The sequence below is a fragment of the Colossoma macropomum genome, unplaced genomic scaffold, assembly GCF_904425465.1.
Source record: "Colossoma macropomum unplaced genomic scaffold, Colossoma_macropomum, whole genome shotgun sequence".
Lineage (NCBI taxonomy): Eukaryota > Metazoa > Chordata > Actinopteri > Characiformes > Serrasalmidae > Colossoma > Colossoma macropomum.
This window is the reverse complement of record NW_023494809.1, coordinates 5,058,724-5,084,398: the sequence shown is the minus strand read 5'-3', so window position 1 is coordinate 5,084,398 and position 25,675 is coordinate 5,058,724. Positions and strand designations below refer to the sequence as shown.

At 39.6% G+C, this 25,675-nt stretch overlaps 2 protein-coding genes across 5 annotated transcripts in view; both read right to left on the bottom strand.

Moving 5' to 3' along the window:
• The window catches only part of kif13a (kinesin family member 13A), a 112,355-nt gene extending 95,408 nt beyond the window's left edge, over window positions 1-16,947 (bottom strand). For all 4 annotated transcript variants that reach the window (XM_036558446.1, XM_036558448.1, XM_036558447.1 and 1 more), the window contains exons 1-2: window positions 16,367-16,947; window positions 15,928-16,018 (exon numbers count right to left, since the gene is read on the bottom strand). In XM_036558446.1, the coding sequence (XP_036414339.1) occupies window positions 15,928-16,018; window positions 16,367-16,421 (146 nt within the window). In that variant the 5' untranslated portion in view covers window positions 16,422-16,947. The remainder of the gene's footprint in view (window positions 1-15,927; window positions 16,019-16,366) is intronic.
• A 2,062-nt stretch (window positions 16,948-19,009) lies between these two features.
• Window positions 19,010-21,085, bottom strand: LOC118798874 (E3 ubiquitin-protein ligase NHLRC1-like). Its single transcript, XM_036558478.1, has one exon. The coding sequence runs from the start codon at window positions 20,996-20,998 to the stop codon at window positions 19,715-19,717; it is 1,284 nt and encodes a 427-aa protein (XP_036414371.1). The 5' UTR covers window positions 20,999-21,085; the 3' UTR covers window positions 19,010-19,714.
• Window positions 21,086-25,675: the final 4,590 nt, after the last annotated feature.

The window sequence follows — 25,675 nt, the reverse complement described above, 5'->3', positions numbered from 1 at the left end:
TCTAAAGGCTGTTTTAACTGCAAATTATATATATATATATATATATATATATATATATATATATATATATATGTCGCTGTTGTTGGAACAAAACCTCGTATCTCCAAAATGGTAACTTTATAGGAGAAGGAAAAAACATACTTTACTTTTAACGTAAGTCAATAGAACCAGAATTTTTTCCAAGTCATTCTGGGTCGTTTCTTTTGGTCCATTCATCATGAAATTTACACACAATATAAAGGACAACAGGCATTTTTTTCAAATTATGTCAAAAACTGAAAAATGGACAAAAATGGAGATCCAAGTTTTTCTTCCGACAGCGGTGATATTGTGTAACTAACTAGGTATTTGTATTTGAATGTAAATCAAACGTAGAACAAAATAACACCTCTTGACTCGTAAAGGCTTCTTGGATCACTTTCAAAAATGCTCATAGCGGCCGAATGAGATCATGCTAACAGGGCCCATTAGCTTTTATTCACCGTTAGCATTCTTTCAAAACCAGTCGGGTATTCCCAGACGAGCTCCCCCACTCCTTCAGCCGTCCGCCTCAGGTGTTTCTCCTCGTCCTTCTCCATCTCTCTCTGAGTCTCTCTCTCCTTCTTTAACTGTTTCACACAGACTCATATTTCAGATCTAAGCGATGTGTCATCTGAACGTTTGAAAGCAACCTGAAACCAGAGAGCGAGCGTTAGACGGGCGCAGGAGTCTCGAAGAATGGAAATGAACCCCCCCTCCCCCTCCGCCCCTGCCCTACAGCACCGATCACTCCTCAGTCATTAAACACCGTTTACTTTAACTTTACCGTGAGAAAGCCAGAGTAACAGAACCTGCTCAAGAACATTCTAGAAAGCAATAAATCAGACAGCAGCAAAACATACAGTCGCATGTAAAAGTCTGAGCACCCCAGGTCAGCTGACATGCTAAATTAAATAGATATACAAACTTTAATCATAATTATCAATACCATGTTTTCTGTTCTGACTCCAATATTGAAACCTTGAGAATCAGCCATACCAATTTGATATTTAAGCAACAGAACACGAGAGGGATTTGGTCGCCGTAGATCATCACAGCCGTGATGTTGTTGGTGATAACACACTCCTCGAGTGTTCTATTGATTTATACAACAGTTAAATAAATAAAGTAATAAATTAATAAACTGGGCCGTGAACGCGGCGTTTAATATGGTTTAATGTTCGCAGTTCCTTCACCAAATTATAGTTCCTTAACGAGCAGCTTGCCGCTACGTCAGAGTAACGAGCTCCGCCCACTCGCTGCACAGCCGGCAGTTCGTTCTCCAGCTCCTCACACTAAATTCCCAAACTGCCGTCACCACTGAGCAGCTTTTCAGTCGGCAGCTGAGACAGAAGAACAGCTAAACAACCTGGAATCAGCCAGAAATGAACCCAACACCATTCGCCAAACTAAATGGGCTGTAAGATGCTTTACAGACTGGCTGGAACAAAACAACATTAATACTTATCTGGCAAAAACTGACAAAACTGAGCTGAACCTGATATTGCGGCAGTTTTATGGCTCAGTCTGATTTGGTCAGACTCTGAAGATCAGACTACACGTATGGCGAATGGTGTTGGGTTCATTTCTGGCTGATTCCAGGTTGTTTAGCTGTTCTTCTGTCTCAGCTGCCGACTGAAAAGCTGCTCAGTGGTGACGTCAGTTTGGGAATTTAGTGTCGTCTTATCTTCAGAGTCTGACCAAATCGGCTGTCGGTCAAATGTGATCTTAAAAGTGTCCATTTTCTGTTTGTGGCAAAGTAAGAAGTAAAAACGTTCAAATGTTCTTGAGCGTCTCCTACAGCTGACAGTCACTGCTTAACAACAGCGTCTCAGTGGAGTGATATAGTGTTTGTGAAAAACCGTGATGTTATGGTGAAATAACAGCACAGTTAGAACGCCTCTCAACCAATCAGCTTGCATGGCCGGAACTCACTGTTGTATAATTTTATTTGTTTTTAAACAACGAAGGAAGTTGGTTGGTAAACAAGACTAATCACGTTAAAATGAATACATGATTGCTGGATCACAATTGTTTAAGGTGGAAAGAGAAAATTCGAACAAAAAGCTGGCGAATAAGAAGCGTCACAGAAACGGCGCCTGGCTTTATTTTCTTCATGTGTGAAGAAAAGGATTTTAACCAAAACAAAGCTCCATTTGAAACTTAATCCTCAAGTTCATGACAAGAGCACTGAAATCCACATTTTTGGTGACGACTAAATTAGAAGGAAAAGGGAAATGAAATATCTGAAATGTTCCTCTTGCAGAGCAGTGAGTTTTCAGTCTTACTGGGTGATTTTCGGTGAACCCACTTTACTAGACTAATGCTAACCTTTATGCCAGTAAACATCTGAATGATGATGTTTCGATCTGGGCTATTTGGGGTAATTTGGGGAGATTACAGACATCTTTAATGCCAACATTACCCGACCTACTCTGGTAATCCCGCTCAAACAGCTCTTATGTCTCTTACACTGTTAGAAATAAAGGTTCTGTTCAGGTACATTTTTGTTCATCAAGGTACAAACAGTGTAAATGTTCCCTCAAAGCTCCAACAGTGGTTTTAAGGTCTGATTGTGAACCTTAAATAAGTTTTTCCCAGGTGAAAAGTTCGTATTTGTACCTTTTCATAACCGAATGTTTTAAACAGAACAGTAAAATAAAAGCCTGGAGGCGAGACGGGGTGTGTGGAGTCAGTACAGCTTAGAACATATCATTTCAGTGGATTATGGTTCAGTTATGTTCCCTGACTAAAGGTACTGAGATGGACCCTTGAGGGTTCCACCCCAGTGAAAAGAGCAGTACTGCCCCAGAGACAGTTTAGCACCTTTCTTTCTGAGAGCGTACAGTGACATGTTGATATTCCCTGCCTCGGTCATCACCTGCATCATCCCTGACCGTACTGTACTCACCTCCTGCACACTCAGCTCTGCTGTACTGGGTCCTGCTGTCTCGGCTCAGCGCTCTCAGCTCTGTCTCACTGCTCAGCTCCGGGTCTCAGGTTTCACAGTTAGTTGTCTCACTGACTGACTGACTGACTCCTGAAATGCTATTTTCAGGCTAATTAAGTGATGATATCTGATTGGATATAGGATCGGTGCCATCTCTAACTTAAATATACATATATATATATTTTCTGCTCATTTTTACAGCACAATTTCAATTTATTTGTGAATCGAACATGCTAGAAAAAAATAAAACATAACATATTAAATGTGCCAAGATCATTGCTCAGGCTACATTTTATGTTTTCACTTTTCTAATGTGTTAAATTTAGCAAATAAACAGTAATTGTGCATTAAAATGTGCAGAACTGTGTCTCTGTGGATGTGTTGACTTCTTTTCACTCTGAAAATCAACAACATTTTTTCAGCTCATTTGACCAGGGGTGCCAAAACTTTTGCGTACAACTGTAATTACTTCTTACTGACTAAGCGCCTTATTAAATTAGCGCTTTAGTGCTTAGTACTACATTTATAATAAATTTATAAATTGGCAACAAAATGCAGAATGATAATATGATACATTACTTTATCTATTTTCTATCTAAATGTGGTTGTGCAGAAGTTCACCTCACTCGGCATCAACACAGTGAAAAACAATGCTGTGAACTCCTTTAACTCTTGCTTGGGGCCTTTTCTGAAGTGATGACGTCCAGCTCATAAATGCAGACACATGTCACGCTCACAGTAACAGCTGCTCTAAAGGCCTGAAAGAAACAACACTGATCGCCACTGATCTCTTTTAGAGAAATACGCTACAATTAAAATACCACACTGCATTGGTGCTCTAACTACGCCTCTAATAAATTAATTTTCATTGTGGTGGTGATAGGAACCAGACGTCCACCTCTAAAAGCTCCCTCACAGAAAGTTACATGAAATAGTTTTGAATACACTGCCTGACGTCCGAGACATTGAGTGCGTTTACATGCATACAGTAAGCCGAAAACTACAGAAAATCAGGTTTTATCAGTAATCCGATCGATGGATTTACACGCACTTGAGACATAAACGAGACGTAATGTAAAACTCAAACTTTATGCTGTGACTTTTTTTTTTAAACACTGCGCCACTTTACCTGAAAATATGAACAAACATCATCTAGAAGATGAAGAATATTTAAATCCTTCATTTCGTCAAGCAGGTATTTGGTTTCAGCGTCACTCCAAAAGTGTTTTGCTGCGTCTCGCGGCGACGCTGCTCACTTATTTCCAGTACCACCATCTGATTTCACACATGCGCAGACTGAGAAACCCGAAAGAAATCAGAGTAAGAGTTCACAGCACTGAGACATCTGATTACTGAGCTAAAATCCAGCCTCTTTATCAGATTTCTAAACCTCACTCTGATCTAAGAAATCAGAGTGTGCCGTTTACATGACCATTTAAATAATCGGATAACTGCAGAAATCTGATTATGATCAGATTATGGAGTGCATGTAAACACACTCGTTGTTTTACATAGTTTTGAGAAGATTTTTAAAAACCATTCAGGGAGGGATACATGTGGTGTGAGTAAAAATAGCCTTATAAAACTTACAAACTTTTTTTTTTTTAGATTTATTATTATTGTAAAATCATCATCATTCCATATAAACTCAGAAGACTCGTGTAGGTTCACTGGTGGTTCTGGATAGTAAATAAAATGTCTATATTTGTGTTGTAGTCATGGCGACCCCTGGTTCCTATCACCACCACTGTAAAGACATCTGAACCATTTCACACCAAACCGCTCTAAATGAACATCTCAACCACTGAATTATGCAGAAATTTTGAAAAATCGGTGGAATTCCCCTAATAGAAAATACTTGGTTTGCTCCATTGAACGTAAAAGGTAATACATTTGTTTTGCCATAACAGTTCAACTACATAATTACACAGTAGTTTCATTTAAAATTTTAACTTTTGATATTTTTCTTTGTTTTGATGTCAAAAAATGGCAAGAACAGCAAAAAAGTGTGAAGGATGTTTTTTTCTTTCTGCAATAACTTTTCATTAAATTAAAATTAGATTTAATTAAAATCACATTAAATTACAATCACTTCCAACACAATTTCTCCTCTTGTTTCAATGAGACACGAGTCAGTAATTCACGTAAAAGTACAGCTTGCTTTCGTTATCATGGGCACGAGCTGTGACTTTTAAGGGTTAATGGGTAACAACATAATAAGCAGTGCTAAAAGGCAAAGTGGCTGGATAAACACAGTTATTTCACATCATCTATAATAAACATAAAACTCGACCCGCGAAACAAAACCAGGGTTGTGTTTGAAACCAAGTCCAGCTTAAGTGTGTGGAATAATTTCCAGTCATTATCCCTCAGGTAATTACTCTAAATATGGGCTAATGTGTGTGAACTGGATGTCTGGCCACAGTAGCACGGTTAGCGATTAACCAGCCCTGATTTTCAGGTGACCGTACTGCCTGAACACAGGCTACTGACCTGGAATCAGGAGAGAGACGTCCAGAGCGTCCAACCACAAACGCTGCTTAAGAAATATACAGAGGTGAGTTCGGGTTCACGTCAAGAATGTCCCATTTTCTTCTAGCTAGTCAAATCTAGAAGCTTGAAAATGTGGAGTAGATCCAGATTTCCACAATACCACCAATCAGTACTTCTAGATCCAGATTTCCACAATACCACCAATCAGTACTTCTAGATCCAGATTTCCACAATACCACCAATCAGTACTTCTAGATCCAGATTTCCACAATACCACCGATCAGTAATTCTAGATCCAGATTTCCACAATACCACCGATCAGTAATTCTAGATCCAGATTTCCACAATACCACCAATCAGTACTTCTAGATCCAGATTTCCACAATACCACCAATCAGTACTTCTAGATCCAGATTTCCACAATACCACCAATCAGTACTTCTAGATCCAGATTTCCACAATACCACCAATCAGTACTTCTAGATCCAGATTTCCACAATACCACCAATCAGTAATTCAAGATCCAGATTTCCACAATACCACCGATCAGTAATTCTAGATCCAGATTTCCACAATACCACCGATCAGTAATTCTAGATCCAGATTTCCACAATACCACCGATCAGTAATTCTAGATCCAGATTTCCACAATACCACCGATCAGTAATTCTAGATCCAGATTTCCACAATACCACCAATCAGTAATTCTAGATCCAGATTTCCACAATACCACCAATCAGTAATTCTAGATCCAGATTTCCACAATACCACCAATCAGTAATTCTAGATCCAGATTTCCACAATACCACCGATCAGTACTTCTAGATCCAGATTTCCACAATACCACCGATCAGTACTTCTAGATCCAGATTTCCACAATACCACCAATCAGTACTTCTAGATCCAGATTTCCACAATACCACCAATCAGTACTTCTAGATCCAGATTTCAAAACGTTCGGCGTTCATATTCTGACATATGAACCTTCAGTTATTGTTCCCAACTTTTTGTTAAATAGTTTGAACTGCCTGACTTTCTGTCAGTGTTGGCAGCTAAAAGTAACAGGGCTGAGTCAATTATTCAAAATTATCAACAACAAAAAATGGTCAACACTTAATTAAACAGACCCAAGCTTGACGCAAACACAATGATGCGTGAAATAATCATCCCAAACTCAATCGTCAGGTACCAGACAGTCAGAAATCACATAAGCAAGTCTATTTGAGATTAACTCCACCTTTTTTTCGAAATGTCTGCACAATTCAGTGGTTCAGGTGTAAACAGAGCGATTCAGAGCGACCATCCAAAACCACCAGTGAACCTACATGTGTCTGCTGAGTTTTATACGGAATGGTAATGATGGGACAATAGTGACAAATCTGAAATAATAAGTTTTCTTTGGGGACTATTTTGCCTCACAACACCCTGCACGTATCCCTCCACCATGAATGTATTTTGAATATATATCTTAGAACCAAAATCTTCACAAACCTATCATAACCATTTCAAATAATAACCTACTGCGAGGGAGCTTTTAGAGGTGGACGTCTGGTTCCTATCACCACCACTGTGAACAATTCTGACTCTTTAAGTTTCTCTAGAACGGAGCGTTTCACACCAAACCACTCTGAAAGACTATTCAGATTCTCTGAATGACTGAATGACAGATTCTCTGAATGACTATGTTTACATCTTAACCATTACATTACACAGCAATTTTTTAAAAAATGGTGGCATTCCCCTTTAACAACTCAACACGGTTTAAAGCAAGCACGTGATAATTAAGAAATCCAGGGCATTCGCTTCCATTACCTCCATTACAAATCTCCTGTAGTTGAGACAGACCAATCAGAACATGCTGTTAAGCATTCAAGCCTCAAGTCAGTAAAGGTGGCAATGCAGGTCTTGCAGGAAAATAAATAGCAATTTCTATTAGATATTTTGCCTAAATTGTTCTGCCTTAGATCTGCTGCAGTACAGCCACTCAGAGCTGGTAAGCTGAGCTCTGCTGTGTGTCTTCCAGCCTCCCTCCATCAGCCCCACACTAATAAACTGCTGAAGTGGCACTTTCCTTCATCGCTCCTCTCGAGGTGACACTGGAGGACCTGCTTGCTGCCTGTGAAATGCGAGATTTCCCTCACCTGTTCTCTCCTGCACCAAAAGACATCCTGCAGCACAGTAAAGCAACAGTTTGGACAAAAATTTCGTTTACGGTGTTCACGCCCTTTACCAGACATAGAGTCGACCAGCCAAGACGCGTTTGGTGTCTGAAGTCCTTGTTTAATTTTAGCACTGGAGTTAAGAGGCTAATACAGCAAGTAATGTACGCTTCTGTTATAACTGCTTTATAATTACATTATCATTGTGCTAACTGTATGTCTAAATCATTATTCACTGTCCTGAAACTGTGTGGAGATGTTGGGTATCTCTAATAAACTTGATTATGCAGTCTCTGACACTGTATGGTTCACTGTTATCTATAAACATGGACTAAAGTACGTCACATAACTAGAAATAGTACCAGAAATAATAGCTAGGGACGCATCAACGTTCTGGCCACTGAAAGAGGAGGTTTGATTGGAAAAAACAATGATTAAACAGGCCTAAAACAGTGATTAAGCACAGACGCATTCAAACAGTTTGAGCCGCAGCAGATCAACAGTGAAAATATCAGCTATGTGGAACTACTTCACGGTTTCTATGAGGAACAGTAGACAGATTTATCATCTCTGGTCATGTGGAGCATTAAGACGCCCGAGAACTTCCACTGCAGGTTTAACAGCACCTGAAAACACGACTCAGAATACAGCAAAGCAACAGAAGCAGAAAGGAAAGTTTCCTGAGAGCCACCTAAAACATTCACAAACCACAGACAACGACAAAGAATAACTAAAAAACAATGAAATTCATTGTCTTGAATGACCAGTCGTTCTCCGTTGGAGAGGTGCTGGATTCAATGGCATATAATGTAGCCTACATACCATAATTGCTTAGTTTATACCAGGGGTCAGTAACCCAAATGTTAGGAAGAGCCATTTTGACCTTTCAACAAAAATCAAACCACCTTGGGAGCCACAATATTTAATGTCCATTTTACCATCTTGGCTGTAAATCTGTCTCAGTTGTGCTAAAATGCTAGTATAGGCAAAAAAATAATATAAACAGAAAGACAGACTTACTTTGCTTTAAGCTTTAGCTCAGCTGTAGCTGCTTTTCTCTCATCTCCAGCAGGAAACTTTTCCACAAAAGTAGAACAGTTTCTTGGTAGAAATGTCTCTCAATGTTCAACTTTTTATGAGGCTGAAGTCACTTCTCATTCTCCAGCTTCCTGTTCAAATTTTCCTGTTCCACCTTAAATGGTGTCTGAGGTCCCAGAATGTAACTGCAGCACCATTTAGGCTGGAACGGGAAAATTCGAACGAGAATCTGACTTCAGCTTCGTGACTTTTTAGTGTTTGACAGTTTCTCGTTGCAGATTAAATGAATGAGGAAACCAGCTGGAGTGATTATAAACACAAATTCCATTCATCTCCAAATTATCAATGTTCATCTTAAATCTCTCTCATTTCATTAGCTACTAGCTAGACAAGATTGCTGTCTGCATTGCTATGGTGACCAGCAGGTTGGTGACCAACCTTCAGGGTTAAAGGGTGAATTAGCAGTTCTACATTAACTCCAGAGTTTAAGACCATTTATTGTTAAACTGTGTTGAACGATCAGCAGAGCTTTATTTTACTGTAAAGGAGGATTATTTTATTTTTACCTACAAATCTGATTCTGCTGTGGAGCCACAACAGGGCAGTAAAAGAGCCGCATGTTCCGCCCCCTGGTTTATGTTTATGGTTAGCATTTTTATTTTCAGTTTTTGGCCTAGTTTGTCCTAAATTTAGTTTTTGGCCAAGCATTTTAATTTCTGTACATCATTAGTAAGAACCATCCTGGAGCCTGAATTTTTGTACCTTTGTCCATTTCCATAGATAACAGTGTGTTGTGCGGTGCTGAATACAGTTAGAAGCACATGTGGGGTTTAGATATGCAGTTAGCACAATGCTAATTTGTGGGGTACAAGCTTCTGTTAGTTGTTAGCTACATTAGCCTGGTGTAAAACTCAGGGTCAATCTAAAGAAGCAAACTTCAGACACTAAACTCGTCTCAGCTGACTGACTACATTTGGAGGGAGGAAATAATGAAAATTTGCTATTTTGGCTGGACTTTCAACTTTACAGTTGTGTACAAAAATAAAATTAACATGTTTTAATGCACAATTTCTAATGATTTGCTGAGTTTAACATATTGGGGGAAAAAACAAAACATAAATAATAACAAGAAGAAAAATCCTTGCAAATACAGTAGGGCTCTAAGCACCCTATCTATGCTTGAACCATAAACATAAAATGTACCGTAACTTTGTCAGAGGCCACATTTTATGTTTTATTTTTCTCCTGTACGTTAAATTCAGTAAATAAATGCATGTAAATGTATGATAAAGCTGGTTGGCCCTCACTAGCAGCACAAAGAGAATCATACTGGCTTATTTTTATTTATAAATCACTCTCTGGCCGTATCCCAGCTTATATCTCATCGATGACCTCTATGAATGACAGTAATTATCAGACCCGCTCTAGTGACTGGATCACCTGTCAGGTACCAAGAGCTTCTACAGAACTGGGAAAATCGGCTTTTAGCTCAGAGCACCAGTGAGCTGGACTTCACTACAGGAGTCTCTAAAACTCATTCACTGGTGTCACTCAGTCATTTTAAACTTTTACTCTCTAACGGTTGAGTTTAATTTTTCCTTTCTCCTTTTTATTTATTATTATTATTGTTATTAACTTATTTTTTTATATTTCACTGCAACTGTTTTACTTTATTTTAATTCTTTCACTGTTCTAGTAAATAATCCAATTTTTCTAAAATTTTATTTTTCTTATTGCTTACTGTCCAAATTGGTTCTTTTACTTCATCTTAATGTGTTTTCATTACATATTTTATTTATATTTTATACCTGTTTTCTATTTGAGCTGTTTTTATTATTTTTTAATTTTTATTTTATTTTGTTTATTTTTTATCTAAATCTTTTTGTCTCAATGATTTTCATTTGTTTTAGTTGGTAAATTCCATTTCAACTTTTTCTATCCCTTGTAATTCGCTCAGCTACATTGCCAATAAGGGTCACCCTCAACGCACTTCCGAGTCAAAATAAAGCTGGATTGAAGCAGTAAAAGTACTTTAAAATGAGCAGAACTGTGTCTAAATAATGCTATTTGACCAGGGGTGCCCAAACTTTTGCCTATGACTGTAAACACTCCTCCGCTATTTCAATACGTGCCTTAATCCCCTCCATCTGAATGCAGTGTGAACGAGGGGATTTTAGCGCCCAGGGATCATGAGACTCGATATCTTGTGATGTTGCCCTGTTGATACAGCCTTAAGACAATATTAGCAAACTGAGAGCAGCAAATAACTATTACAAAACAAAGTATTTGTAGACGTATCAATTTATCTAATGACAGATGTGATAAACAGTGATGATGCTGCATTGTGTCAGCCAGTAAATACACATTCAGTAATTACAAACTGATCTAATGAACTGACTGGACTGTCTCAGGATGTTATTAACTGTGTTAACACCATTCTGAAATAACTTCAGTGGAGTCCTAATATAACCTCCTGAAAATAGATGAGTAATTTGCAGAGCAGTGACAGATTTCAAGCATGCATGGGATTGTGGGACTTTATCCCTCTCTTTGATCTCTTGCACATGACTTGCTAAATGTTTCTAAACTGTGTACAGCAGAAAAGAAGCCTACAGCAAGTACGTCTTACAGCATACCTCTTAAACAAAGCGCTCATTCCGCCTCATGTTATCTAATATGGAGAAAGCATTACATGTTATTGACCATTAAGCACCACAGATGGGTGGTCATACTTCCATTCACGGTCATTAGGAGATGCACAGCTATTATTTTTCACTAATTCATAAAAGTCATACAGAAAAAGTAGTGGACTAGTCGTCATTACCACGCTGAAAGATCGCGAGTGTTCCAGATATCAGTGAAAAGTACTACATAAGTAGATTGCTAATAAGCGCTGGGGCAGCAGATGCTGCGGTTTGAGGTGTGAGATCTTCACTGCAGGAAAGCTGGGCCAGAAACATAGTAAACACCAGTACACGACAGCACTCGGCAAACGCACTGCAAACGCTCCGGCCCTTCTGTACAACTCGCTGTGCGTTCCTTTGTTTCTGTGCAGGGTAAAACACTCAGTACTGAAGGGGGCGCTAGAGGACAAATCAGAGAGAATCTACTGCTATTCCAACAGCCTCAACAGCTAAACGTGGACAGTAGAAGACAGTGAGGTGCTTTACCTGTTCTGTTGGAATGGAAAGGCGATAACGTACCATATTTTTATGTTTATGTAAGCCATCTTTGCGTGAGACTCAACTGCTCGTCCGCTGTGGCAGTTGAAAAAGCATGCTAGGGCGCTTGGACAGGCTTGGCTGTCGTTATAGCGCCCCTTGCTGTAACGCTCAGAATGCAGCTCACGCTTGCGTTGCTTCAGTCACGTGATTTCTCTGTTGTGGCCTCCAAATTTGAGGTCGATTTTCTGGCCTCGCTGATTCGCACAAACGTAACTAGAGGTGAAAGATGGCTAAAATCACTCTCCTCACTGTGGAAGAGAAAAACGTTTCCTCGACAAAGTTGATAAAACAGGCTGTGATCCTTATACAGTTTCCCCTGAACTCCTGGTCCCACTTAAACTGGCGGAAAGCTACCAAATTGTCCTGACATTCATATTTATCTCATACTCAGCTCCTCTCCCTATTCTGAGAGTCTCTCAGAGCATTTAACAGCACAGAAGCCCACCGGCTCTTCACGTCAGGGTGGGTAAAGGATCCCATGGTGTTCATAAAGAGGAGAAACACTCTGTGATCATAGGAGGGTAACGACATCAGCTAATTAACACAGATGAGATCAATGCTGGCCTTTAGAGAACTTTAGCTGATGTTATCAGCCGAGAGATGAACAGTCGCCCCCTAACGGAGCTGCAGACAGCCGGGATAACTTTACTCTCTGTTTCTGGAGATTTAAATGAGGTTTGATTGGAGAAACATAAACGTTAAATATCAGACTGAATGTCGTGGGGCGGAAAATGACGTCGTGTTTCGACAGACGTGATTCTGTAAGTTTGCTGGTGCAGTTAGTTCAGAGTTCAGCTCCAGTCCTGAAACCCCTGCACTGCATAACTGTGGTTTCCTGGTTAAAATATCTGATATTATCAGCTAATTAAGCCCTTCTTGAGCTGAACGAGGTGAACAGCAGAGAGAAACACTGAACTATACAGTGCAGCGGCTCCAAACCTGGAGTCTGAAACACTGAGCTAAAGGTCTGTGTATCCCGTCATTCTCGGCTTCTGTCGTGTCTTGCAGGTGAATCGTTCACAAAGCACAGCTAATTGAAGGCGTCGCGCAGCTCAGTCACTCCCCGATTCAGTCCTCAAAATAGCGGCAACTATACAGTGTGACGTCACGCAAAACGCAAGAATAGCGCCCCCCTGCTGTAACCCTCAGAATACAGCTCGAGCTTGCGTTGCATTATGAAATGCATATTTTTTCGAATGCAACTACGAGCGAAACTCCGTCTGCATAGCTTGAAGCATCTGCGTTCACATCCTTGTGTGAAGTACATTTCAGGCCTTATCCACTGTACTCCAGTAAGTTTCCGCTTCAGGCACTCTGCACACAGACGTACAAAGACTGATGTAAACCGCACGCTAAAATCAGCACAGCTCACAGAATCTCATCTCTCACAGAGAATTTAAAGTGATGCAAAATAAACAATTGTTTATCAAGATAAATACTAGCAGCAAGCAGTCGTATCTACTCACCAATAAGCCTTTCAGAGCGAGATACTGACCGAGTCACTGAGCTAGAAACATTCACCCTCTCCTGTTTTTAAATGTCATCCCTGAATTGTGTTCGGAATCGTAGGTATCAAGTAAACGAGATCTTCATGCTTTTTCTGACCAGTACTTTGTTTTCATTGCGCATGTCATGCTAAACGATGTTTTGCCTGTCAGTCGAATGGCCCGTTCCTATCGTGGCTCTCAACACCTACTCGGACGATATGGCAAAAACATTATCAAGATACCTCAAGACATTTTCACGATACATGATATGCATCCCAATATTTGAGATTTGATAACTTACAACAGACAAAATAGAACCTGTAATGCCTCACATACTATATACTATAATAAACCTACACCTACAATGACTTTTATTCATTCTTTCACAAACTGCACTGCACTAAATCCCATATTGTGACATAATTTATCACGATAATGATAATATATCATCACACTGCCCATCCCTACTGCCCGGTCTGACTTACAGGCCTGTTTTTTAGCGCAGTCTTAGCGTACGTTCACACTAGCTGACAACAAAGCATCAGGCGTCCAGTCATTTCCTATGAGAGTATATGATTTGTAGCCAATATTTAGCGACAAGCAGCGACATGATGGCACAGCGCCAAGTTAAAAGTTTCTTAAGTTTATGCAAATTAACTATAATGCGGTGAAGGGACAATCGAAATGATTGGCTCTAACAAAGGCTTTTCATTTATTCTTCCCAACAGTGTTGCACAAAAAATAGAATTTTATAAACCTGTAAACTTATAACAGCGGTTCATATTTTAAACAAAATGGCAATACATATATTTTTTTATAGTTACTCATCAGAAACTTTACAGTGTACACGACAACAAGAGTAGCCTCGAACGCACCCACAAACGACAAACTTCAGGCAACACTGCGGACCTGCTGCCTCCTAAAGTGAACATACTCGGTGAAAATGTAGTTTTTCCACACTAATAACGTCCTCTGGGGTTTGTGTTTAGCACCAAAACTGATTTCTGTTCTTTCCTCCTCTCTGTTCGCTTCAGTTTTTACCACAGATGTATATCAGGAACTAGTCAGCTTCTGCCCACAGCGCCCACTAGTGGATTTATTAGTCAAGTTTATATGTCTATTCTATATGTCTATGCAACCCCTAACAGTTATATGTACTCAAGTAATTCCTAATTCTCCTTTTTATGGGTTTAATTTCATTCTGTTATGTTTCTGACACCATCTGTGCTGCTTGGTCACGATTATTACGTAATCAACCGGTCGCAATAATTTGAGCTGACTGCAGTTATTCTCCACAGTTGCTGCCGTTCATGATTATATGTTTATGCTGCAACAAACAGAATGTGATTTGTCTGTGTCTTAATCAGTTAGATTACGAACAATAAACACATTTAATTATTAGTTAATCGCAATTAATTACAAAGCTAATAAAGCTGCATTCAGTAAGTTTTGGGGATTTGGAGACCTCTGTGGTGGAAATGTGTAATTGCACGCAATGTGTGGAAGAACGTTTTGTAGCGTGGGTTGTGCTTCGGATCCCTTTCCCCTGTGTCTTCCAAGGGTGTGAGTGAATTATCTACCATCGTCATCATATCTTAATCAATATAATGCCGATTTTGAGATCATTTGAGGCCTAAACATTAAGCCGGACCCTGTTTTAACCTGTGCGTGTGACGTTTATCCAACCCAACACCTCTGATGACACCTGTTTCCTTTCTCCTGACAAAAAATATCTTACATAGTGCAGCTTTAATTGCCAGTAAAATGTTATGATCACTGTTGTACTTCTACCCAAGTTGTTTTTTTGGAAAGATACTTTCACTCTTACTGAGTCATTATTTCACTGAACTTACTGTACTTCTACTGGAACATGGATTTAGGCCACTTTACCCACTAAGGCACAATTCACAGACACACAAATGTGGGATTAACTGTAAATGCTGAAGGTATCTGCCCTGCCCATCCTGGGTAGTCTATTCAGAGTGAACTGTACGACTACAACACTGGAATGTGTTTCCTGAGCCAACTCTGTCTTCTTTTTTTGGTGAAGAAAGTGGCTGAACGAGCTTTGATCATCCTCACAACCTGCGTCCGGTCTGAAACACTATCAGGAGGCACCACAACACCGACTATTTTGAGTCTGACTGCCGCCGAGAGCATCTTATTTTATCTTGTGACAGATCCAAAGCTGGTTGTGACGTAACGTGCAGACATTTTCACGTCTAAACTTCGGCAAAGCTGGAAACTGGACACTATCCCAGGCCTTTCGGTGCAATGCCCGGTTCTTCCCACTGTAGGCCACTGCAAACACGCCCAAAGCAAGTCACCAAACCAGGTCATGGTTCTTGTGAACTGTTTAAGCTGCGGTGCATCAAGCGTCAAACGATTTCAAACTCACCTTAAATCACATTCCCACCAGACATTTCCTGCCAACTACTGCAGTGGGGCGTCCGCAATGCCATTAACACTACATGCTGAAGTTTAAAGGCCAGTTCGGGGTGAATTTGAACCTGTCTAGCAGAAAAAACAGATCACTGGACATATCAGATCACTTTTACCTGCTGTCTCCCTTTGTGTTTGAAGGCGGTGGGTGAAGGATTGTCTGGTTTTCTTCCATTTCCACCACACATTTGGTGCTCAGCTCAATCTCTGCAAGCCAATGGGGAAAAGTTTGCCTACATAAGTCCTCTCACTCACTGGAAATGCCATGTTCAACCACAAAAACCACTTTAGAAATGTTCTGAAGCTATCAGCTTAACTCCACCATCAAACCAATATGATGGAGCATGAGCTCCCATTAGAAAGACAAAGCAGAAATCAGCTTCTTGTTCGAATTCACCCGTTCCACCTTAAACGGTGCAGCAGTTCCATTCAGGCGCCACAGGCTCCAGAACGTAACTGCTGCACCATTTAAGGTGGAACGGGAAAATTGGAACAAGAAGCTGGCGAAACAGGTTGAAATCTAGTTTCTAAGATCAGATATGAGCTTTGACTCACCTCTCCGGTTCATTGGACGAACTCGGACAGCAACTTTTACCTTTGTATCCGACATTTTAATGCACTTTTTCGTTGTTTTTCCTTCCTCCCGTCTCGTTATTGTAATGCGCGGCTAGCCCAACAACTCAAGTCTTCGCAAAGTCCCGCAATAACAGAGCCGCCGAGGAAGGCAAAAGGGTGGAAATACCCACCTGAAACGAAGCCCACCATACCCAGCAGACGAAATAGTCAGAATTTGAACATTTTCCGCCTTTTCCCACCTCGCTATCTGGCTAAAAAGAGCCACAGCGGAGCTCCAGCTTCAGCCTCAGTCAGCATCCTGACCGCCATCTTCCGTTGGGAGCAGTTCGGCTAGCAGGGAAAAAAAACTCTCTCCAGTTTCTTTACGGACACAAAACGGACCAGTTCTGCATTAAACCGACTCAAAAATGCGAAGTGAAGTTTTAAAGCAGGCTCAGCTGGTCCTGCAGACACGGGGTATGTCCCAGCGAGAGGGGGAAATGAGACTAGAGGCTGTGAGAAACAGGCTAGCGGGGAACTTCAGCTCCACTCCCCGAGCTGTAGCACTGGGGTCTCCAGCAGCTGCTCGAACTACTGACCACATTAAAAACTGACAGGGCCAAAGGCCACTACACCTTCATCAAAATGCTTACTTTTAGAGTTTCATAAACTTTAAAAAAGGTTATAGGTGCTATATTAGTTGTGAACAGGGTTATAACAGGGATATAATGGAGTACAAGCACTGGGAATACCTATTCAGAATACAATTAAGTGTCTGTATTCAGTCCAGGTTACATTTTGAGAAGGCAGTATTCAGAATAAAGTTATCTTTTATACGTTTAGGAGAGTAAATAAATAAAAAATAAGACAATATTCAAAAGAAACGTCATCAGTGCTTGTTTAACTACTATTAACTAAGGCATTTATTAAACCTGCTAAGAATTCTGAAGAGGACCTCAATTAACCTGTTTACAAACACTGAGCTCTGCTAAAGCCTGAGTAGACTGATAAATCAATGTGATCAGTTATTAATCTCAGCGTTACTGAGCTCTGCTAAAGCCTGAGTAGACTGATAAATCAATGTGATCAGTTATTAATCTCAGTGTTACTGAGCTCTGCTAAAGCCTGAGTAGACTGATAAATCAATGTGATGATCAGTTATTAATCTCAGTGTTACTGAGCTCTGCTAAAGCCTGAGTAGACTGATAAATCAATGTGATCAGTTATTAATCTGTGTTACTGAGCTCTGCTAAAGCCTGAGTAGACTGATAAATCAATGTGATGATCAGTTATTAATCTCAGCGTTACTGAGCTCTGCTAAAGCCTGAGTAGACTGATAAATCAATGTGATGATCAGTTATTAATCTCAGTGTTACTGAGCTCTGCTAAAGCCTGAGTAGACTGATAAATCAATGTGATGATCAGTTATTAATCTCAGTGTTACTGAGCTCTGCTAAAGCCTGAGTAGACTGATAAATTGTAATAGAATATGTTACTGAATATATTTAGGACAGTGTATTCAATATTCAGCCATCACTACTTTTTCAAAGTATTTTGTCCAACGCTGGTTGTAAACTTGCTGGCTACTTTGCTAAAGTCAGCCCTTCTTGATGTAGACATAGATATACATAGGGAGATAGATACGGACTCATTTATATAGAGATATATATACAGTATTTTACAAAGGTCCACACTTTCGACATTCAATTTCCAGTCAAAACAGCCAATAAGTACATGTTATTCTTTTAACAGCATCTGGAAAAAAGCAGATAGCAGAAAATTACACAGAAGACTTAACAACTAAATATAATTACACATTGGTCTGTATTTAGTGTGTCCACTCTTTACTTTTATTACAGCTTCCATTCTTTTCAGGAGACTCACTTTCAGTTTCTCAAGGAATCTGCAGACACACCTCCAAGGAGTGTGTATAAACATATATATATATATATAGTGTATAATATATAGTACAGTATATATTATATTTTAGTAAAGAAAATGGTTCTGTATATATATTAATACAGAACGCTTGAAGAAAATGAATATATATATATATATGTTTATACACACTCTTGACAGTTCTTCAAACGTTCTTTGGTAAAGAAAATGGTTCTATATTGAACCATGAACACTCATAGAACACTTTTCATGATTAAAGGGTTCCGCATTGTGACAGTGTTCTTTAGATTGGTGGAGAATGTGTTGTTTTCGGTTCTATATATAATCTTTTTGAAAAGGGTTCTAAGTAGCACCAAAAAGGTTCTTGACAATGTCAAGCTTGTAACAATAGAAGAACCATTTTTGGTGCTTTTTTCAAAAAGGTTCAATATAGCACCACCTACAGCACATTCTCCATCAATCTGAAGAATGCTTTCACAATGCAAAGTACCCCAGAGGGTTCTTTGAATGTTCATGGTTCTATATCGACCATGTTCTTTACTAAAGAAGCAGCAAAGAACCACCTTTTTCAAGAGTGTATATACATATATTTCTATGTGTGTGTATATATATATATATATATATATATGTGTACATAAACACACACATACACACACACACACACACACACACATATATATATATATATATATATATATATATATATATATATATATATATACATAAACCATTATTTAATATATACATACATAACATATATAATAACTTACAGAGTAGGTTCAAATACCATAAACTAAACACCACAATGCATTTTAATATTTTTTCTTAAATATTCAAGATGTTATATAATAATTAATATACTGTAATTATCTATTCATAGTAATTTCATATCAGCCTCAAGACTTGATCACCACATTTTAAATATGAGGGATTCTGGATAGAACTTCATTCTGGATGTTAATTTCAATAGATCTTCATTCTGGACGTTCTAAAGCTTTCTTAGGCTTAGAACCATCTCCACAGCTCAGTTCATTATTCTGGATTTCTTGTTTTCTCCCCTAGTAATCTGTAATACTCGTTAAGTATCCAGGAGTAACTACAGTTACTGTTGAACTTACTATAAGATTCTTATAGGAGTACTTTAGTCCTGTAGTATTACTACAACTCTTTTTCATAAGGGATAAAAAAGTCATATATCACATCAGAAAAAAACATATTTTCCTTAAATTAAAAGAAGGCTATTGTAGAAGCATTAATACGTTTTAATAAAGAAATTATAGAAGTCCTATCCCAACAGTGTACGTCATGTTACAATCAAGAATAATAAAAAGATGATTCTATAATTGGCTTCTTATTTAACAGCTTTTTATTTGAATTTTCTATTCCATCTTAAAAGTGCAACAGCTGAATGCTGTATCATTTAAGGTGGAACAGAAAACTGAAGATATTTCAGATTGATTTGCTTCTTGTAGGACCGTATAAGTCGTCTGCACTGGCTGAGTATATCTTCACAGTGTGGTCTCCGCTGTCCAAGACAATCAGAGAGTTTTGCTCTGTTGCCACCAGCCCTACTGGACGCTCTAGTCCGGCCTTCACCAGTGGAGACAGAGTGGGTGTTTCCTGCAGGTCACTCAAACTCCACACGAGGCCTTGTTGGGCATCAGCCACAATCAGATCCCCTTTTCTGTCAAAGGTAGCGTAGGAGATGTCTAACTGCATCGGGTTCAGGAGGTTCAGGCTCAAACGGTCCACCTGCGTTAGGAGGACAAAGTCTTCGCTGAACAGCTTCAGCCGTGTTGGTATGGACTCTCCACTGTGCCGTCTTTGGGCCTCCAGCACTGCAACACGTCCAGAAACTCTACAAGAAGCCACAGCTCTTGGGCACTGAAGGTCCTTCAAGACCACCACCTTAGCCACCACTACGTTGCACCTATGGTCCATTACTACCTGCCAAAGTAGCCCTGCTTGAGCGTCGGTCACCAGAAAGCGCCCATATTTGTCCACATCAACACCCCATGGCAGCTCAAAAGGCCCAAAGTCGGCCAGAGGAGTTCCTCTGGAGGAGAAGACCTTAACCGAATGGTCACCTGCATCAGTCACCACAATATGGCCAATGGGAGTTACTGCAACATCAAGAGGGTGGCAGAGTTCAGACCGGCCATGACCATAATAGCCAAAACTGTGCAGATAGTGACCCTGAGAGTTGAAAATGGTAACCTTCTTGTGACCTCCATGGACCACCACCACTGCCGCAGATCCCAGTACAGCTACACCGGTTGGGTTAATGAGTTCACCCCAACCTCCAAAGGCAGTTTGAAGACGCATGAGGCCCGAACCCAGTCCTTCCACCCAGGACTGGACCCCCCTTTCAAGGTGTGAAAGATTTGACCAAGAAGAGTCTGAACCAAGCGTATTTGGACGTTCTGCCGAACCAAGGAGGTCCTGAAGGTCAAGCAGGGCCTGGCAGTCATAGGTACCACCAACATCGCACCTCCGCCTACAGAAAGGACACTCCAGCTGGCGCAAGACAGCATGTGCCAGGGCACAGACACATCCCAGACAGATCACATGACCGCAGGGCAGATTCCTGGGCCTCCTTCCGGTCTGCTCTGAGGAGAACCTCTCAAAGCATACCTTACACTCCAGAAGGTCAGAGCGGATCTCCGCCAGAACCTCCTCAGCTCCTTTCGCCCTTCCACAGCTGCTGGACCGAGAGACAAGAGCTTCAGACATGTCCTCTTACTGCTTGGCTTGGAGAAAGACAGAAAGAAAACAGAAGCCAGGAGTCAGAGCTTCACTACAGCACCATGTTTCCTGCAGGCCGCAAGATCATGTGACACAGGCTGTCAGAATGAAGCGCCTTTGCTGCCATCTAGTGGTAAAGAGACGTATTACTTCATTAGAAAAACTGCTGCTTCAAGAGGAATTCCAATATTTTCTGAATATTTATGCATAACTTAATCATTAAGATGTAAACAGAGTCGTTCAGAGTGGTTTGGTGCAAAACGCTCTGTTCTAGAGAAACTTGCCGAGTCAGAATTGTTCACAGTGGTGGTGACAGGAACCAGACGTCCACCTCTAAAAGCTCCCTCACAGAAAGTTACTACAGTAAATGGATATGATTACGCAGCCTGATGTCTGAGACACCGTTTTACGATAATTTTGAGAACATTTTAGCCCTAAAATCCATTCTTGGTGGAGGGATACATGCAGGGTGCTGTGAGGAATTATTTCAGATTTATCACTATTTTCCATCATCAACATTCCATATAAACCCAGAAGACTCGTGTAGGTTCACTGGTGGTTTTGGATAGTAAATAAAATGTCTATATTTGTGTTGTAGTCATGGTGACCCCTGGTTCCTATCACCCCCACTGTAAAGGCATCTGAACCATTTCACACCAAACCACTCTGAATGAACATCTCACATACTGAGTTATGCAGAAATTTTGAAAACAGTTTAAAGGGCCCATATCTTGGAAAAATACATTTCCATCACTTTTTTTAAATGAAGATGTTTGATGTAGTATGTAAACACTGTTAAAGTTTCAAATTGTACTGTTTACCTCCCCACAGTCTATATATGGAGACTGAATTCAAAACAAGCTAAATTTGTTTAGTGTTTTTGTGATGTCACAGAAAAGTCCCTTTACATAAATGATATGTCCACCTATTCCATCCACAGCAGTTCAGCCCCGCCCACTCACACTGAAGTTATAAGAAGTGTTTCAGCCTGGATAAGTTTTTGCATGAGGCCAGCCAATCAGAACAGAGCTCATTTACATGTATCAGTCCTAAAGAGTAACAAAAACAGCCTGTTTGATTCTAAGGGATGATGAAAGGTTGGAAAATGGCCATGTAGAAATGAATTATGACTGGTTTTGGTACATAAAATGTACATGGAAAAGAAATATGTAGGATACGGGCCCTTTAAAGGAATAACTTATTATTGAAAAATTTAATTTTTGCAGTTTTCTCCTTCTAAATTGCTCAGTAATCCATAACAGACTTGATTATGTGGGTCATTCTCCATTTGTAGTGGGAAACCATGTCACAAAGGTTGCAGGGCTTAAAAAGATGCTTAAAATATGAGACACAGCTCCAAAAGTCAGTATGTACATTTACACAGCTGAAGATTAAGTAAAACTCTTCCCTTATGATTCTCTGAGGTTTCTTTTATTATCCTGTTTCATAGTCGCTCTGCATCTGTAAAACAGCTCATCACAAAAGCAATTTTCAAACCATTTTTAATATAAAACAATATTTTTAAGAGGTTTAATTTAGGAATTTGTATAAAACAGATTCATGTTTACTTTTTATATCATTAATGTTTTACTACATTTAAAATATGTGTTTTATTTTAAAAAATTAATTTCTCACAGAGATTTTGGTCCCTGGTGTTATCAGGACTCTTTTACCACAGTATTTTCAGCTCTATTAAACTGCCTCTTTGGGTCGAGGCTCATCAGAGAGGAAGCGTCTCAAGGCCTGAGAAGGCGAGTCACACTCGCTCACTATATTTCATTTAGTAATAATTTTGTTTATCAGGCAGCTCAGAACTTCTATGTGTCACTGGTGTTTTGTGCTTTAATGGGCTGGGTAATTAAAATTTTGTCTAAATAATTCCAAAATATCATTTTTATTACTGATTTTAAACAGTTGCACAAGGTCACCTGATCAGACAACGAGTCAGCCAATTTACAAAATCCTCAGTTTGAACCAGAATGTCACTGGAGTCACCGTCACTGGAGTTACACCATATTCATACAACACCAGTGACTGTAAAATGTGTTTGGAATTAAGTGCATATTACTGCATATGTGATAGTAGGAGATGTTAATGGACATATTAAGATATTAAGTTTCTGACTCTGTATGACTCGCTGTTCTAAAAAGACAGACTGAATGTATGTTGCATAGCAAAAAACAGCAGCAGCTATTTAAAGGATGATTTTAGCGGAAACACAAGGCAGGTGTTTCTATTAAAGTGGCCAGTTAGTGGAAGTACAAGGTAGGTGTTTCTAATAAAGTGGCCAGTTAGTGGAAGTACAAGGTAGATGTTTCTAATTAAGTGGCCAGTTAGTGGAAGTACAAGGTAGGTGTTTCTAATAAAGTGGCCAGTGAGTGGAAGTACAAGGTAGGTGCTTTCTAATAAAGTGGCCAGTGAGCAGAAGTACAACTTAGGTGTTTCTAACAGCAAAAAACAGCAGCAGCAATTTAAAGGCTGAATTTTATCACTGTGAACGTTGTATAATTTTTCTTCTTCAAAAAGTATTTTTGGGATTTAATTATGAATTACAATTATAAAAACTATTATAAACTGTTAATAATGAACTATTTTTAATTAATATTAATATTTAGGCCCTAAATATCAACTGGGAGAAGACAGACATAATTTCATAATGATTATCATAGACATTTTATTCTGATGCAGTTCAGTTCACCCAACATCCATTTTGATCTGCCAGTGAAGGTTTTTTCTTAGAGGGCGTCTGAGACTGATTTAGCCTGAAATGTGACCCCTTTATGAGCGGAGCAGGTTTATTTTTGTCCGACGCAGACACTGGACACTTGCTTGGGTGCCACTGTCCGTCAAAACAGCCCACAATTCAGCGGTCATTCAAGGTGTCCATAAAATGACATTCATACCAGACGTGTTTTCCTATCAGCAGCTTCATACAGCTGCTCCATCCGGTCCCTGCAGATCAGACATCATGCATTTATAGACGGACACTAAATAACAGCATGAAACGTGTTTGTTATTTGTCAAACGTGGTCTGACACAAGCATCAATATGCTGTTATATCTTTGTTCAGACTCACTGTTCGGTTAAAGAAACAGTAAATAAACCTCCTGGCTACTTTTTCAGAATCCCCTCGCTTGTAGCTCCACCTTGCTGGTGTTCAGTTAAAGACTGTAGCTCATCTCTTGATGTACAGAATCTGAGCCATTTTCCAGTCTTTCCTCAGTAGTGAATAACTGTGGAAGCACAAGGTTGGTGTTTCTAATAAAGTGGCCAGTTAGTGGAAGCACAAGGTAGGTGTTTCTAATAAAGTGGCCACTTAGCGGAAGCACAAGGCAGGTGTTTCTAATAAAGTGACCAGTGACTGAAAACACATGATAGGTGTTTCTAATAAAGTGGCCAGTTAGTGGAAGCACAAGGTTGGTGTTTCTAATAAAGTGGCCAGTGAGTAGAAGTACAAGGTAGGTGTTTCAAATAAAGTGGCCAGTTAGTGGAAGTACAAGGTGGGTGTTTCTAATAAAGTGACCAGTGACTGAAAACACATGATAGGTGTTTCTAATAAAGTGGCCAGCCATTATTAACATTACAAGGGTTGCCATAGAATACAGAATAATAATAATAAAAAAAGAAGTCCTAAAAATAAAAAAGTGGTAAAAAATGAGAGATCCACAAAAAAACCGTCACAGAAAGAAGAAATTTAATCTGAAATGCAGTGACAGCTCAAATAATTACATATAATAACTACACCATAACACACATTACTCTGTGGAAATACTTTATAAACAGTGAAAAGTTGTAAAACTGAAATGTGTATTCTCTCTCTCTGTGTATGAAACGTGTATATATTGCTTTCTAGTTCATGCTATGGTCCAATCTGATATACTGCATATTGGCTAGTGTCAGCTGTACTAAACCAAACCAGCCCAGATTTAAAAACAGACTCAAACAGGTGGGACTGTGTAGACCTGTGGGATATGTAGATGAAGCTTAAAACAGTTATAGGTGGTTGTAGATGTTAAAACATGCGTTTTTGCTCTCGAATACTCACAAAGGTCTCACACTGTCAGATTAAAGCAGCCGTCCTGTTAATAACCACTGCAAACCCAGACAGGTTAAAGGCAAACGCGCTCTGGTGGCTGCTTTACTGCTAATGTCTGTTGTGCTACAGCAGACACGCGTGGAAAAAGAAGGCATTTTATATTTTTCACAGCAGATAAACAAAAACAAACAAGGTATAATGTTAACAGGAGATTTTGGCAAATGAATGTGGAGCTGTAGTTGAGCAGTTTGAAGCGTGGGGGGCTCAGACCACACTGAGGGAACGGCAGGACTGTCATGAAAACAGGAACATCTTCTGTGGGCCATTTCTGAGTTAGCCAGGTAACTTAAAAGGGGAATTCCACCAATGTTTTAAACTTTCTGCATAATTAAATGATTAACATGTAAACAAAGGCATTCAGAGCGGTTTGGTGTAAAATGCTCTGTTCTAGAGAAACTTGCCGAGTCAGGATAGTTCACAGTGGTGGTGATAGGAACCAGACGAAATGGTTACGAACACCATTTTTGAGCAGATTTATTTTTTTGGCTTATAATTTTTTAACTCATTCCTAGTGGAGAGATACGTGCAGCAAAATAGCCCCTTAAAAAACGTATTTTTTTCAGATTTAT

What these genes read in the sequence shown, in the direction of transcription:
- LOC118798874 (XM_036558478.1), bottom strand. Translation starts at nt 20,998, where the DNA reads ATGTCTGAAGCTCTTGTCTCTCGGTCCAGCAGCTGTGGAAGGGCGAAA.